Source organism: Candida margitis, assembly GCF_024628925.1.
Source record: "Candida margitis strain CBS 14175 chromosome Unknown scaffold1, whole genome shotgun sequence".
NCBI classification, from domain to species: Eukaryota; Fungi; Ascomycota; class Pichiomycetes; order Serinales; family Debaryomycetaceae; genus Lodderomyces; species Lodderomyces margitis.
Window position 1 is genome coordinate 715,072 of NW_026261901.1, and position 13,240 is coordinate 728,311.

Sequence of the window (13,240 nt, forward strand, 5' to 3'; positions counted from 1 at the left end):
GAGAAAGGTCTTTTAGAGAAAACTTGTAAATACACGTCAAACATTTACGTCATTAAAATGGGTTTGTAGTCTGCTTTAAAATGCTGCTTTGGTTGAGTTGGGGCTGCTCCAGCTTCTCATATCAACTTGCCAGCCTTTCCAAATCATCAACTTCTCTCTAAAATCTTCAATCGAACTAAATTTGCTCAAATTCTGTTGCGAAGCCGATGCATAGTCGTTAGTTGTGAATAGTGGTTTTGCCGGTTGGTAAGTTGATCCGCTGTAAACAGACGTAGACGAAGTTGGAGCTTGCGTTGAAGATGGCGCTATTGTTGCTTGCTTTTTCAACTGCTCATTTTCCGCCTTTAAGTCGGTAATTGTATCTTCAAGATCCATCCTCGAGAGCTTGAGATCTTTGACTTCTTTGCGTAAGGCATTGATCGTCGTCTTTTGATCCTCGATTGTCTTTTGCAACTCATCGATCACCAGTGAGTCTGATTTGATTGAATCCAAATCATGCGATGATTTAGAATCCTGAGCTTTCGGTGCACTTGTTTCTTTGTCGTCAACTTTGTCTTGCGTGGTAGTCGCATCTTTGTTCGCCTCCAAAGATGTACTTTCCTTCTCCTCATTTAGTGCCTTTGATGTAGTCTGAATACCTTCCTCTATTCTTTCTTCCACAACAAGCTCATCCTCTGACTTTCCACTTTTATGATCTTTGGTAAGTGTATCACTTTTCTCCTCTTGGTCCTTCTGTTCCTCAACTGTTTTGTCGTTACTTTCTTTGTCACCTGCCTCACCCGAGTCAAGTAATTTTGGCTCATTATTGACATCTGCTTGTGGTGTGCTCTCCTTGCTCTCGCTGACATCGCCATTGTCTTTGTTTTCATCACCTGCCTTTGTCTTCTTCTTCTTGTCTTTCTTCTTTTTCTTTTTCATATCTTCAAATTTCTTACGAGCAGCCTCCAACCTTTGCTCCTTGCTCAATTCTGGTTGTTCTGCATTGTCAGATGGCTTTGATTCTGTGTCAGACATGATAAAAAGTATAATAGATAATTCTGTGTTGGAGCTTGTTTGAGTGAGATTATTTTTGAACACGCTTTGTTTTTTCTTTTTGTTATCGGCTCCAAATAGTGGCCAGCTGCACGACGGCCTCAGCTGAAAGAATCCTCTACTATATGTATTATCAAGCCCAAAAATAAGAATCCCCAAGAGCTAACAATACCAGAAGAATATATCTCACCTGTCTGTTATCAGATGTGTTTCCCTTCATTGTTCTTTATGGATGTTTGAGAGATAAAAGTTCGTCACGTCTGATTTTGATTAAGATAAATTGGTCCTAGAACTTTAACGGCGCTGAGATTTGTTTCTCTTAGAGTCAAGCTAGTAGCCTTTTTGCGCTTCTACTCTTGAAAAGCGTTTTGTAAACCACAGTTTCAGCGAGGCAGAGTGTCAAGAAAAGCTATAAATCATCTGACAATACTTACACTACCCCCTTGAATGCTAATAACCAGTCTCGCCCCAAATTATTCAGTCAGTTTCGGTAAGCTGTTGTACTTAACATTGGTTACTTGTCATCCCAGTATTCAATACGTAACAGTCTCTACTGTGACTCAATCGACTGCGGCTTAAACAAATCCCCCTCTAAGAGAAAAAAAAAAAAAAAAACAAAGGATCCACCGGCGGGATTCATCATCCGACGCATCAGGAAGCGCAAAATAGTCAAAGCCTAAAAAATTTAAAAACTAATTATTACTCATTCCCTATAACACCTCTAAAATATATAAACGATGAGTTAGCTCAACAGATACTGCTTTTCCAACTTCATAGGGACGTTCATTTTTCTACTAATTCAATGAGTCCAGTCTCTTCATTATCAATCACTGTTCCACAACAAGTGATCCACTCATCATCGCGTTTTGCATCAAACGGCAACAGATATTTTGACCCCCACGGAATTGAGCTACAAGACATTGAACAGACAGATGGAGATGTTAACAAAGCTTCGGGGTTGCAATATGACCCTTACCGCGAGCAAACCCATGAATTAGATACGTCTATGCGCCGACGCCGGCCAAGTGTTTCAACACAACACACAAACAGCTCTGTTGCTTTAATGTACGGAAGTGAAGCAAACCCCCATGAATTCCCAGAGGGTGGAAAGGAAGCAAACTTGGTGCTTCTTGGTTCGTTTCTCGGGTTGGTTGCTGATTTTGGTGTCCCAAATGCATTGGGTGCCATTGAGTCATACGTTTCTTCAAATCAGTTGAAGGATGTATCAAAGGCTGATATAGGTTGGGTGTTTTCCTTGCATTTGGGTGTCATGTACCTTGGCGGCGTATTTTTTGGAGAATTGTTCGATACCTTTGGTGCTAAGAAGCCATTAATAGGTGGTACTGTTCTCATGTGTGCAGGTTTATTCTGCACTGCAGAGTGCAAGACATTGTATCAGTTTGTTTTAAGCTTTTCGATTTTGACAGCAATCGGAACCAGTGTCGCCATGTCCCCCTTGATCGGGGCTTTGAGTCATTGGTATTTGAAGAAAAGGGCAATGGCATGTTCAATAGCTACAATTGGTGGTTTAGTAGGAGGTTCATGCTTTGCGATCATGTTACAGCAGCTATATGATAAAATAGGATACAAGAATGCAATCAGAGTGTTGAGCTGCATTTGCTTCTTTTGTATGAGCTGTGCCATAGTATTGGTAAGGGAGAGAAAAGTGAGAACTGGAGAAGTTGGTGGACAAAGCGGTGCACCAACCCGAACTGGCAGTGTCTCTATTAACGAGATGGAGCTGATTGAAGAAGAAGAAGAGGAAGAGATTGCAATAGTTCATGAAGAGGGCATTGACCATACCGCTTGGTCCAAAGTATTGGGGTTTCTTAAAGGTGCCTTGGATTTTTCTGTTTTAAAGGACATGAAATTTGTGTCCTTGACATGGGGTGTGTTTCTAGCCGAGGTGGTCTCTATGACCACATTGACGTACTTGGGATCGTATGCGTTGGAGTACGATGTTAGTGAGACACTGTCGTATTTACTATTGACGATCATCAATGTATGCGGTATTCCTTCCCGGTTGCTATCAGGAATATTTGCCGACAAGTATGGCAGATTCAACATGATGATGGTTTCATCAACATTTACTACCATATTCATCTTTGGTCTCTGGTATCCAGCAAAGAGTGCCACATTGTTATATGTGTTTGGCGTGATGTTTGGATTATCTTCATCAGCAGTGATATCTTTGATACCAGCGTGTACTGGCCAAATCTGTTCATCGGAACGATTTGGAAAAGTATATGGCACTTTGTACTTCTTTTTAGGAATCTTGACCATATTGGGTATGTATTTTGCTACATTGGTGATTGCAAGCGGTACCAAGAGCAACTACAGTAATTTCGTTTTGTTTGAAGGGGCTTTGAGTGCAACATCCATAATCGTGTGGATATGGGCCAAGTATAGCGCTGTTGGTTGGAAGTGGTGCAAGTTCTGAGAAATCTAGAGCCAATCTAGCAAAGGTTTTGCTGAAACTTTGGGTAATGTGTGATATGTTTTTTCGGGGGGTAACTTTATAGAAAAATAATCAATTTTCTACCTTGTGTATTTGAATTAAAGCCAACAAGTTGGAAGTATTCGCGATCGGTCCGAAATGTTAGTGAAACAGCGTTGAGAGAAATCTTGAGGCTGGATCTGGTTTTAACTTTGTTACTCATTTCATGGCATATTGAATTAAATTGACCTGCAGGTTAATTAATCTACAATGTAAACTATATGGTAAATAGAAATCAACACAGCTCATTAGATTACCTAGACTGTAGAAGTGTATTCTTCAAGCTTTGTCACAACTTGTCGTAACAACACGATTTTCAAAGGTCCGTTACCTTCGCCTTTTGTTCTTTTTTTTTGTGAACAAAATACGAACACTTATTTGAAAAGGCGCTTCAACGTAATAGTAAGGCGAGATTGATCATGGCATGATCTGTAGACCCATTTTTAGGCATAAACTGGACCTTTGCTTTACTTTTAACTATACTTTCATTGGTTGAGGAAAGTAGACTGCAAATCAAAGAAAAAGAAATAAAGAAACAAACAAAGAAACACAATATACACCTTGATGGTTATTGGCAATTTTAAAATTGTTATTTTTGTAACACGCGGCGACAAATTTAATTTGAAAAAAAAAAACCTTTTTTAAAGAAAAAACTGTTGAGAGTGTTGAGGCATCAATATGACACTCTAGTAGGAACCTCTCTAACCCAATTAAGCTTAGCAACATTAGAAGGGTTTTGCTAACAGAGACAAGAAATATTATGGGATGATAGTCGAAGTTTCGTTAAAAAAAAATAGTAAAATAAAAATTTGACGTATTTTGCTTGAGCGGTACAGATTAAGCAGATTTAGATAACCATCAAGGTATTTTATTTTCTTAGTTTCAAAAATGACACAAACGCAAAATTAATTTCTTTTTGTTTTATTCACTTCTTGAAGAAAATACCTTCTGCAAAAATTTAAAAATAAAAAACCTACATGAGAAAACTATTTACAGAATAACCTGGGCATAGACGAAACCACAGAGGTCACGATATTTGGGTATAGTAGTTATCACAGAGTATAGCTACAAACAATTGACTCTTAGATTCGGCACGGCATCTAATTTTAACACAATAACCACAACCTCATTTACGACCTAAAGGGCCTATTCTTTTTCAAATTTTTCACAAATCTTCAACAATAAACCCGTTCAATATAAAAGGACACTGCCATTCCCGGTTAGCTATCATTTATCCTAGTTTTTGTTCCCTATAGTAGAAGAGTCTTTTGTGATCCCCAAGAAACAATATACATCGACCTCGTTTATCGATACAAGCTTTTGGCATAATTTTACTACACATAATAATATCGACACATAGAACACATAGCTGCGTTGCAAACTTTACAAGATCAACATGAGTCAACAGAGTAGTATAGAGTCACTTTTCGAATACTTGAACAAGCGAGATGAATGTGAGAATACTAACGATTACGATGGTGAGCAATTCGGTGCTCGTATCTCAGCCATTTTCGTAATTATGGCTACATCAGCATTTGGAGCATTCTTTCCAATTCTCTCGTCAAGATATTCGTTCATTAGGTTGCCATGGTGGTGTTTTTTTGGTGCTAAATATTTCGGAAGTGGTGTGATTGTTGCAACTGCATTTATTCATTTGTTGGAACCAGCTTCCGACGCTTTAGGAGACGAATGTTTAACTGGGGTGATATCTGAATATCCATGGGCATTTGGCATTTGTCTTATGACTCTATTTGTGTTGTTTTTTTTTGAATTGGTGGCTTATCGTATAATCGATAAAAAGGTGAGTGCCATGAATGATGACATCGAAGAAGGTGGTGCGGGTGGCCACTCACATTCCCATTTTGGTGATGAATCGTTGTACGTAAAGCAGAAAGTTGACCCAAAAAAGGAAGAAATTGAGGACGATGCTGAGGTTTCAGAGTCTGGCCATGAAAATGACAAAGAGTTAGGGGCTAACCCATATCCAAACCATTTCCAACACGCCCACGAACACCAAGATCCTGGCGCTTTGGGAACTCCAGTCAATGACCAGAATAAGGAGCAATATTACGGACAATTGTTAAATGTTTTTGTGTTGGAATTTGGTATCGTTTTTCACTCGGTTTTTATCGGATTGTCGTTGGCCGTTGCCGGTGACGAATTCAAAACCCTTTACATTGTTTTGGTTTTCCACCAAATGTTTGAAGGTTTAGGTTTGGGTACCAGGATTGCAACCACCAACTGGGAGAAATACAGATTCACACCTTGGTTATTAGCACTTGGTTACACCGTTTGTACTCCAATCGCTATTGCCATTGGTCTTGGCGTGAGACACTCGTACCCACCAGGATCAAGAAGGTCTTTAATCACCAATGGTGTCTTTGACTCAATCTCTGCTGGTATCTTGGTTTACACTGGTCTTGTTGAGTTAATGGCCCACGAGTTTTTGTACAGTGGTGAATTTAAAGGCTCTGATGGTTTCAGAAAGATGTTGGTAGCATACTTTATTATGTGTTGGGGTGCTGGTTTGATGGCCTTGCTAGGCAAGTGGGCATAATTTATGGCAAACACTTTGAATTCTAAATAAACTTATTCTGCAAGTAACGGTATCCTTATAGATTTAATCAAAGCTTTTATTCATTTCTGGATAACAATGTAGTGTTGCTCGGTGTATGATAATGGCTCGTAGAGAACTACTCCGTTTCTATAAGATCTTGGAAAATACAATCATCTCCGGTCGGATATTGCGCTACCGTTCACTTGGGGAACAAAGAGACTTTCACAAAAAATAATTCCAAAATTAAAATCAGGTTTGCTTAGAGGAACGACCACATACTAGACGTACCCCTTGTAATATCAACGCTATGTCCTTAATGAAATTCACTATAAATAAGCTTTACTCGAAAGCAACCGTGCCATCTGTACAGCTTCTACGCTGCTACTCCGTTCCACCAAAGTTTACCGAGCAATACCGGGGCCCACCAAAACTTCCCAAACACGAGCAAGAAGAGTTTGAAAGATTACAAAATATTGCCCAGTCACAGATCGCTATTGATGATTATAACGATCGATTGCTAGCAGCACAGCGTGAAGCTGCTGCCGCTGCCAGCGGTGCTACAACTCAAGAGATTGAAGATGCAGTGAAACCGCCTGTGGTTAATGATAACTCGGATATTGGTACCTTTGCTTATTTGAAGACTATTCCCGAGTTTGAAGGGGATGTGAATCCAAAAACTGGTGAAATTGGTGGCCCCAAGCAAGATCCATTGAAACAAAGCGAGGAATGGACTTACAATGGCCGTACTATTGACTTTTAATCTGGCTACTTTGGTGGCAAATAGTGCATAGAGATAATACATATACTTTGAAGGAAATTTTAAGTGAACTTGTAGCATGGCCATCATATCTCTATCTTGATCTCATGGCATTAAGAATGACACTTTCTGAACACAAAAGTATTTTGTTTCTGAAAAATTGCACTGAACATCGATGAGACCAAAGATGGAGTTTGATCCGTTGGCCTTCTTCACACCTTCGTTAAAAGAGGACTCAGTATTTATACAAGATGACAGTTTGTCAGTCAAGGCTCACGTACAGATCGCCATCCATCAACTGGTCACAAGTGAGAGAGTAACGCTGTGGCATGATGATAGTTGTGATGAATGTGAAGAAGAGGAGGATGCGTTAATGCCACTTCATATCTTGGATTTGCCGATGCTACGTCTACAGCCTCCCTATCCTGTTCTCGTGACTATTTTAAAACTTTTGTCCCCGGATGAAGTACTCAATTTCGAGCCTAGTAACCGCCAACAAAATGCAAATCCTGATGAAGAGGCGATTTTTAGAGAGAAGGCAATTTCACTGATCCATTTGAAGAATGCATTGACATGGTTAAACAACAGTTGTCCTCGATTAAATGCATCTGCAAAATTAAGTCTTGTCCCACACTTATCGCTAGCTTTGCGAGCAAATTTCACAAATGAGTATAATGCTTACATGACTAGGATCGTTTCTAATGAGCTTTCATGGATGAGCGAGGCTGAAAAAGAGGAGGTCCAATCTTTGGCTAGCATGAGGATAAGCGAAAACTGCGGGCGTATGGCACAGCCACAACTTAAGAGGAAAATACATCTAGCCAATCTTGAAAAATATGGCAGAGAGTACATCTACTTGAATGAGCCGTCAATGACAAATGACAATCTCGGTTTGAAAACTTGGGGGAGCTCGCTAATTCTCGGGTCAAGGTTGCTACGTGTCAGCACTGGAAGCCCGTTTTTAAAAGAGCCTGTTCTTGAACTAGGCTCGGGAACTGGTCTTGTCGGCATGTGCTGTTGCTTAATGGGTATGGTTACTACACTCACTGATTTGCCACAAATAGTGCCCAATTTACAAACCAATCTCAAATTGAATAACTTGGAAAATTATTCTTGTGCTGAATTGGACTGGTCAGCACCTGGGAGCTCGCCCGTGTACGGAAAGTCCTTCTCCACTGTTGTGGTGAGTGATCCAGTATATTCAAGCCAACACCCGCACTGGGTTGTCAATATGATTAGCTTATTTTTAAATGATGACATTAACAATAATAGTGTCTTGATTGAGGTTCCGTTGAGGCCCAGCTTCGAAAATGAACGACAATTGTTGTGGAAATTAATGCTGGACCAATTTGTTGAAGTGGAATCTGAAATCGAAGATGGGTATGATGATTTTGGGGAGATGAAGTTTTGTTATAAACGGTTCATTAGGAAAATATAAGAGGCATTTGATATGTATGTTGTTATTTAGAATTATTAAGTCTCTATATCTATAAATAGTCTTTTAATTTTTTCAATTTCTCTACGGCTTCCTCCAACACTTCATCATCTTTACAAACGGCAAATCGAACGCAGTTCTCCAAACCATTACCTTGTCTTCTTCCTTCAGTTAAAAATTCGGTTGGTGGAATTCCTACAACACCAATCTCCTTGATCAACCAATAAGCTAACTTGAAATCCAATGTTCCTCTGCTGGATATCGCTTCTGGGAAATCATAATCCTCGGGTATCTTCAACTTGGACAAATTAACCAAGAGAAAGTACCCACCTTCTGATACAGTGTATGGCAATCCTAAATCATCAAACACCTTAGTAAACAACTCGTATTTCTTCACATAGTCACTTTTAACTTTACTAAAGTAGTTGAGTTTATCCACTTGTTCAAATGCTTGTGCTACTGCTTGTTGCAAAGGATGTGGTGTTGAGAAACAGATTCTTGTATGGGCAGCAGCAACATACTTGATCAATGGAGCTGGACCTTGAATATATCCCACTCTCCACCCTGTAGCTGCAAATGATTTACCAGCAGACCCAACTGTCAAAGTACGCTCTCTCAACTCAGGTAATGATTCCAAATTTGCTGGTCTTGGGAAATCCGGGGTAAAGTACAAATTTTCATAAACTTCATCACTAACCAAAATCAAGTTGTGCTTGATTACCAACTCGCCAATTCTATGTAATTCTTCCTTGGTGAAAACTTTACCAATTGGGTTATGGGGTGTATTGATAACAATTAATTTGGTTTTGTCATTGATACTTTTTTCCAATTGGTCCCAATCAATTTCCCAATCAGATGCCTTCACTGTTTCAGTATCTAACTTTTTAGGGTATTTTATCTCAACATATCTGACCTTGGCACCGGTCATTTCAATGTTAGGGATATATTGATCAAAAAATGGCTCAAACACAACTGCTTCGTCATCTGGAGTTAAGAAACCGAAAAACACAGCAAACATACCTTCATTGGCCCCAGTGGTTATTTGCACCTCTTCAATAGGCACATTGCGCCCGTAACTTTTGGAATAGTGGGAAGCTACCTGTTTCAATAAATTAGGGTTACCCCTCGCAGGCGCATATTGGTTAAATTGTGGCTTGGTTAATGCATCATCGACCGCTTGAATGGCAAATTCTGGAGGACTGTATGAAAAAAATCCTTGTCCCAAGTTGACTATTTTGGTGTCAGGGTTTGCCTCCTGCGCTTCAGCTGCTGTCTCGTTAATCAAGGACCAGATATCCTTTTGCCCAGGCTTGAGGTTAAAGTAAGGGTTGTGTAAGGAAGCTGGATCTGATTGTCTTGTGTTTGTCATTGACGAAGTAAATAATCTGGTGAATGGCCTATATGTAGTATATCTTTTCAACATACACTAGGTTCGGTTAACTCTGTTGTTTTTGTTTGCTGGTGACGCTTTGTATTTGTTTTTTTTTAATTGGTGAAAAATAGGATCTCGTTTGATAACGCAAAGTCTATTGAGAAAAATAAACGGCAACAAATTACGCGATAGGAAAAGTGTGGCGCTATCAATTCTAGGGTGGGAAAACTATTTGAAAATAGAGAACTATTGAGAAGGTTTGCAGAATGTAGGTAAAGTCATATGTTTGAAGCTTTACCTCATGTAAGGGCATCAGAAGGATCTTGTAAACCTGTTACTTTTAGTTTCAAATTTCATGGATAATCTGAAAGAAAGGTATCATATGTACTGTGAGCTGAATTCAACTGGCCCGTCACGTGATGAAACTAGTTTCTTTGATATTAGTCACGCTAAGCACAAGATGAGAGGAGTAAGGATTCAGTCCCACTAACATGAATATCACTTTAGGGAAAAGTAAAGAACGATCGATATTTATAAAGCAATTTCATTAAACCAGTCAAATGCTCGCAAAAAAACACGAAAAGGGGTTGCCTACCATTGGTCTATCTAAGAGACAAGTTTGTACAACACATATGACAAGGTTTAAATACAAAAAGCAACTGAAATTTGATCCAAGCAATGAACAAGAACATGTTATGCTTCATTCTATTTTTAGAAAGTTATTTCAAATATAAATGAGTTGCGAGGGAGGTGAAAGTCCTGTCTATTTTTAGAATAGAGTTATAAATCCGCAAACTTTCAAAACCAGTTTAAAAACGCCCTTTGCGCACAAAAATAAATAGAAATCGCTAAAATTTGCAACAATAAAACTAGTAATACCCCACTCCAAAAAATCACAGCACGCCAACGTAGCTAACATGTAGTAAATCCACTGCTTTTTGAAAAGAAATAAATAGTTGGGGAAATTCTTACCGTGATTGCTTTTTTCTGAACTTTGTTTGTTGCGTCACTGTTTAGATTGAATTCAAACGTTCATGTTTGGTAGACTAAAGAACTTGTTTGCACCTGCACAAAGTGTATACTTTGATGCCCCAGAAGATAATCGAAAAGATGAATTTGGTTTACAAAGATCAGTTAGCGGAGATCTTTACATTTTTTCAGAAAATGCCACCGGTAGCAGGCTACCTCCGCTAAATGCACATCTCACCACTAGAGTTAACATCCTTTCTTTGCTGGTCTATTACGGTAAAAGCAACCCTTCGAGATACTTGAAGCAATGTGAAGATGTCCAATTCGTGGAATTTGCTACCAAAATAAGGCAGCGGATAGTGCTCCTGGTTCAAAAATTGGTGAGACTTGTGATTGAAGTTGCTGAGGCATGGAACAATACACTAATGTTTAGCAATGAAGTGATAGGATTCATAATGCAGCAGAGCATGCATTTTATTGTAGGCTCAACGTATGACTCAGACTTGGTGGAATCCTTTTGTTTGAGTCTTTTTGCAGATCCAAAAATCACCGAACAGGTGGAGAAATTGCACAAGGTTATCAATAGCCTGAAGTTTAGAAAGTTCCGAAGGGATATTAGTACGCGTATGTCCTCCGTCTTTAATTTGACTGTTGACACCGGGGACTTCTTTGCCAATGACTTGGTTTCAAAATTTATGGCCCTATGGATGTTTGCCTTGTTAGATATAAATTAAATTAACAAATAAATAATGTGCTCTATAAATAATTTCTATTTAGTGACTATACCACCGATATTTTTGAGTTGTCGAAATCGTATTGGAACCCTTCTGAGGTTATCCAGTTTTTAAAATTAGGATTTTTATGAATCACTTGACATGCATATCCTGTGACTAGTAATCCGGGTGGTCTGGATCCACACAGCTCCACTGCTTCGCCTAACTTTGTCAACGTCGTACGAATAACTCGTTGGTCGGGACAGCTGGCACGCTCGATTATCGCCACTGGTAAATCAGGTAACCATCCTTTCTCTTTTACCAAAACAGGGATCAACTCTACTATCCTATGCAACGCCATAAGAAAAATTGTCGTTCGGCTCGGGACAAATGTGGGCAAGTTTGGTACAGCACCCTTTCTACCTGTACCGGTGCAAATCAATACCTGATCAGCGACTTCTCTATGGGTCATTGGTATACCAGCAACCACTGGTGCCGCCAATGCTGAGGATATTCCTGGTATCACAATTGGTTCAAATCCATGCTCGGCGAAATAGTTGTATTCCTCTCCACCGCGTCCAAATATGTACGGATCACCTTGTTTCAACCGCAAGACAAACTTGCCTTTTTGTAAAGCTTCTAATCCTAGTGATAACAACTCCTCTTGTGCACGTTCGGCATTTCCAGGAAACTTACGAGCAATAAACAACTCAGGGCCATGGACTTTCGGTATGAGATCAAGAACTTCTTGTGGTACTAGTTTGTCAGCTAAGATTAAATCCGCTTGGTAGATAGTCTGTAATGCGCCTAGGGTCAAAAGTGCCACCGATCCAGGCCCACTTCCAACGAGAGCAATTTTGCCTTGTTTCGACAGCACTTGAACATCGACTTCTTGTGTGTTACCACGCTTGTATTGATCATAAGCAGACCGCAAGTCTTCCACAGATAAAGTAGCCAATTTGGACAACGGATAATACTCGACAATCTGTGATAGCCAACGATTTCTTCTCCCCTTTATTTCCTCTTGTGTTTGGCTGAACTCGTGAACTAGTGAATTAAATTTGTGTGTATTTATAGAGTCATCGTCGTCGTCGCCAATCTCGAAGCTTATTTCGTCTTCAATTTGGATCTGTCGACGTAAATCACCAATCTTGTTGCAGATGACATCTATGTTAGTTGGTAACTTATGGACGATTTCTCGTCTTAATCTTGATGCTAATTTACAACCTTTTCCATTCGTTGTAACTCCAAGTTGGAAATCCCCCTGATTGTATGTTGATAATAATGTGAATGTGCTGAATTGTGGGGAATCTGTTGTATTTACTGGTATCCTCAATCTTTTGCAAAGTCTGAAAATAACCTCCTTCAAGACCTTTTCATGTTGAGGAAGAGTGACAAAAACTCGGTCAACAATATTATCCACCTCGAGGCGACCTATGCCTGTTAAGTAATGATTGATCCTAGAAGCATAATCTGGGTCCTCCCTGATCACCTCTAATTTCCTGCTGCGTTCATGTTCTGTAACACTGGCTGGTAGATCAACATTTTCTTGAACGAGAAGTATGGGGTATGCATGAGAATCAATTATTGAGTTGATTCGTAGACTTGTCACGTTTGAGTAGCCTATGAGAAGTACCTTCTCGCCTCTCATATTTAGCGATGCTAGGAGATTTGTCATAGTGGTGATAATTTGTTGGTGGGTGTGCCTCAACAAGTAAGGTTTCTTAGTTGCAAAATGTTCTTGTTTTATGTTTTTTTTTTCACTGTTATTGAAAAACCCTCTTATTCCCTATCTAATTATTATTACGTAATCGAGATGGTTTTTGTCAAAGAAAGTGTGATATTACGCAATATTTTGTATTATGTAATTACCAAGTAAGCATTGGTGTATCGATTATGTAATTACAT

General features: G+C 39.4%; 8 protein-coding genes across 8 annotated transcripts; 5 read left to right on the plus strand and 3 right to left on the minus strand. All coding sequences in view use genetic code 12, as the record gives it.

Annotated features, from left to right (window-relative positions):
- Positions 1–75: 75 nt before the first annotated feature.
- CANMA_004940 (uncharacterized protein) lies at positions 76–1,014 on the minus strand (the record flags this gene model as incomplete). Its single annotated transcript, XM_051817268.1, has 1 exon — positions 76–1,014. The coding sequence occupies one exon, from the start codon at positions 1,012–1,014 to the stop codon at positions 76–78; it is 939 nt and encodes a 312-aa protein (XP_051669706.1).
- Positions 1,015–1,834: 820 nt separating this feature from the next.
- CANMA_004941 (uncharacterized protein) lies at positions 1,835–3,472 on the plus strand (the record flags this gene model as incomplete). The annotated part of the gene is made up of 1 exon (XM_051817269.1): positions 1,835–3,472. One exon carries the CDS (start codon positions 1,835–1,837, stop codon positions 3,470–3,472), a length of 1,638 nt encoding a protein of 545 aa, XP_051669707.1.
- Positions 3,473–4,925: 1,453 nt separating this feature from the next.
- On the plus strand, positions 4,926–6,086 carry ZRT2 (low-affinity Zn(2+) transporter; the record flags this gene model as incomplete). Its single annotated transcript, XM_051817270.1, has 1 exon — positions 4,926–6,086. One exon carries the CDS (start codon positions 4,926–4,928, stop codon positions 6,084–6,086), a length of 1,161 nt encoding a protein of 386 aa, XP_051669708.1.
- Positions 6,087–6,393: 307 nt separating this feature from the next.
- CANMA_004943 (uncharacterized protein) lies at positions 6,394–6,846 on the plus strand (the record flags this gene model as incomplete). The annotated part of the gene is made up of 1 exon (XM_051817272.1): positions 6,394–6,846. One exon carries the CDS (start codon positions 6,394–6,396, stop codon positions 6,844–6,846), a length of 453 nt encoding a protein of 150 aa, XP_051669709.1.
- A 172-nt stretch (positions 6,847–7,018) lies between these two features.
- On the plus strand, positions 7,019–8,281 carry CANMA_004944 (S-adenosylmethionine-dependent methyltransferase; the record flags this gene model as incomplete). The annotated part of the gene is made up of 1 exon (XM_051817273.1): positions 7,019–8,281. The coding sequence occupies one exon, from the start codon at positions 7,019–7,021 to the stop codon at positions 8,279–8,281; it is 1,263 nt and encodes a 420-aa protein (XP_051669710.1).
- A 49-nt stretch (positions 8,282–8,330) lies between these two features.
- CANMA_004945 (kynurenine--oxoglutarate transaminase) lies at positions 8,331–9,647 on the minus strand (the record flags this gene model as incomplete). Its single annotated transcript, XM_051817274.1, has 1 exon — positions 8,331–9,647. The coding sequence occupies one exon, from the start codon at positions 9,645–9,647 to the stop codon at positions 8,331–8,333; it is 1,317 nt and encodes a 438-aa protein (XP_051669711.1).
- Positions 9,648–10,684: 1,037 nt separating this feature from the next.
- On the plus strand, positions 10,685–11,353 carry CANMA_004946 (uncharacterized protein; the record flags this gene model as incomplete). The annotated part of the gene is made up of 1 exon (XM_051817275.1): positions 10,685–11,353. One exon carries the CDS (start codon positions 10,685–10,687, stop codon positions 11,351–11,353), a length of 669 nt encoding a protein of 222 aa, XP_051669712.1.
- A 46-nt stretch (positions 11,354–11,399) lies between these two features.
- On the minus strand, positions 11,400–13,010 carry MET1 (uroporphyrinogen-III C-methyltransferase; the record flags this gene model as incomplete). The annotated part of the gene is made up of 1 exon (XM_051817276.1): positions 11,400–13,010. One exon carries the CDS (start codon positions 13,008–13,010, stop codon positions 11,400–11,402), a length of 1,611 nt encoding a protein of 536 aa, XP_051669713.1.
- Positions 13,011–13,240: the final 230 nt, after the last annotated feature.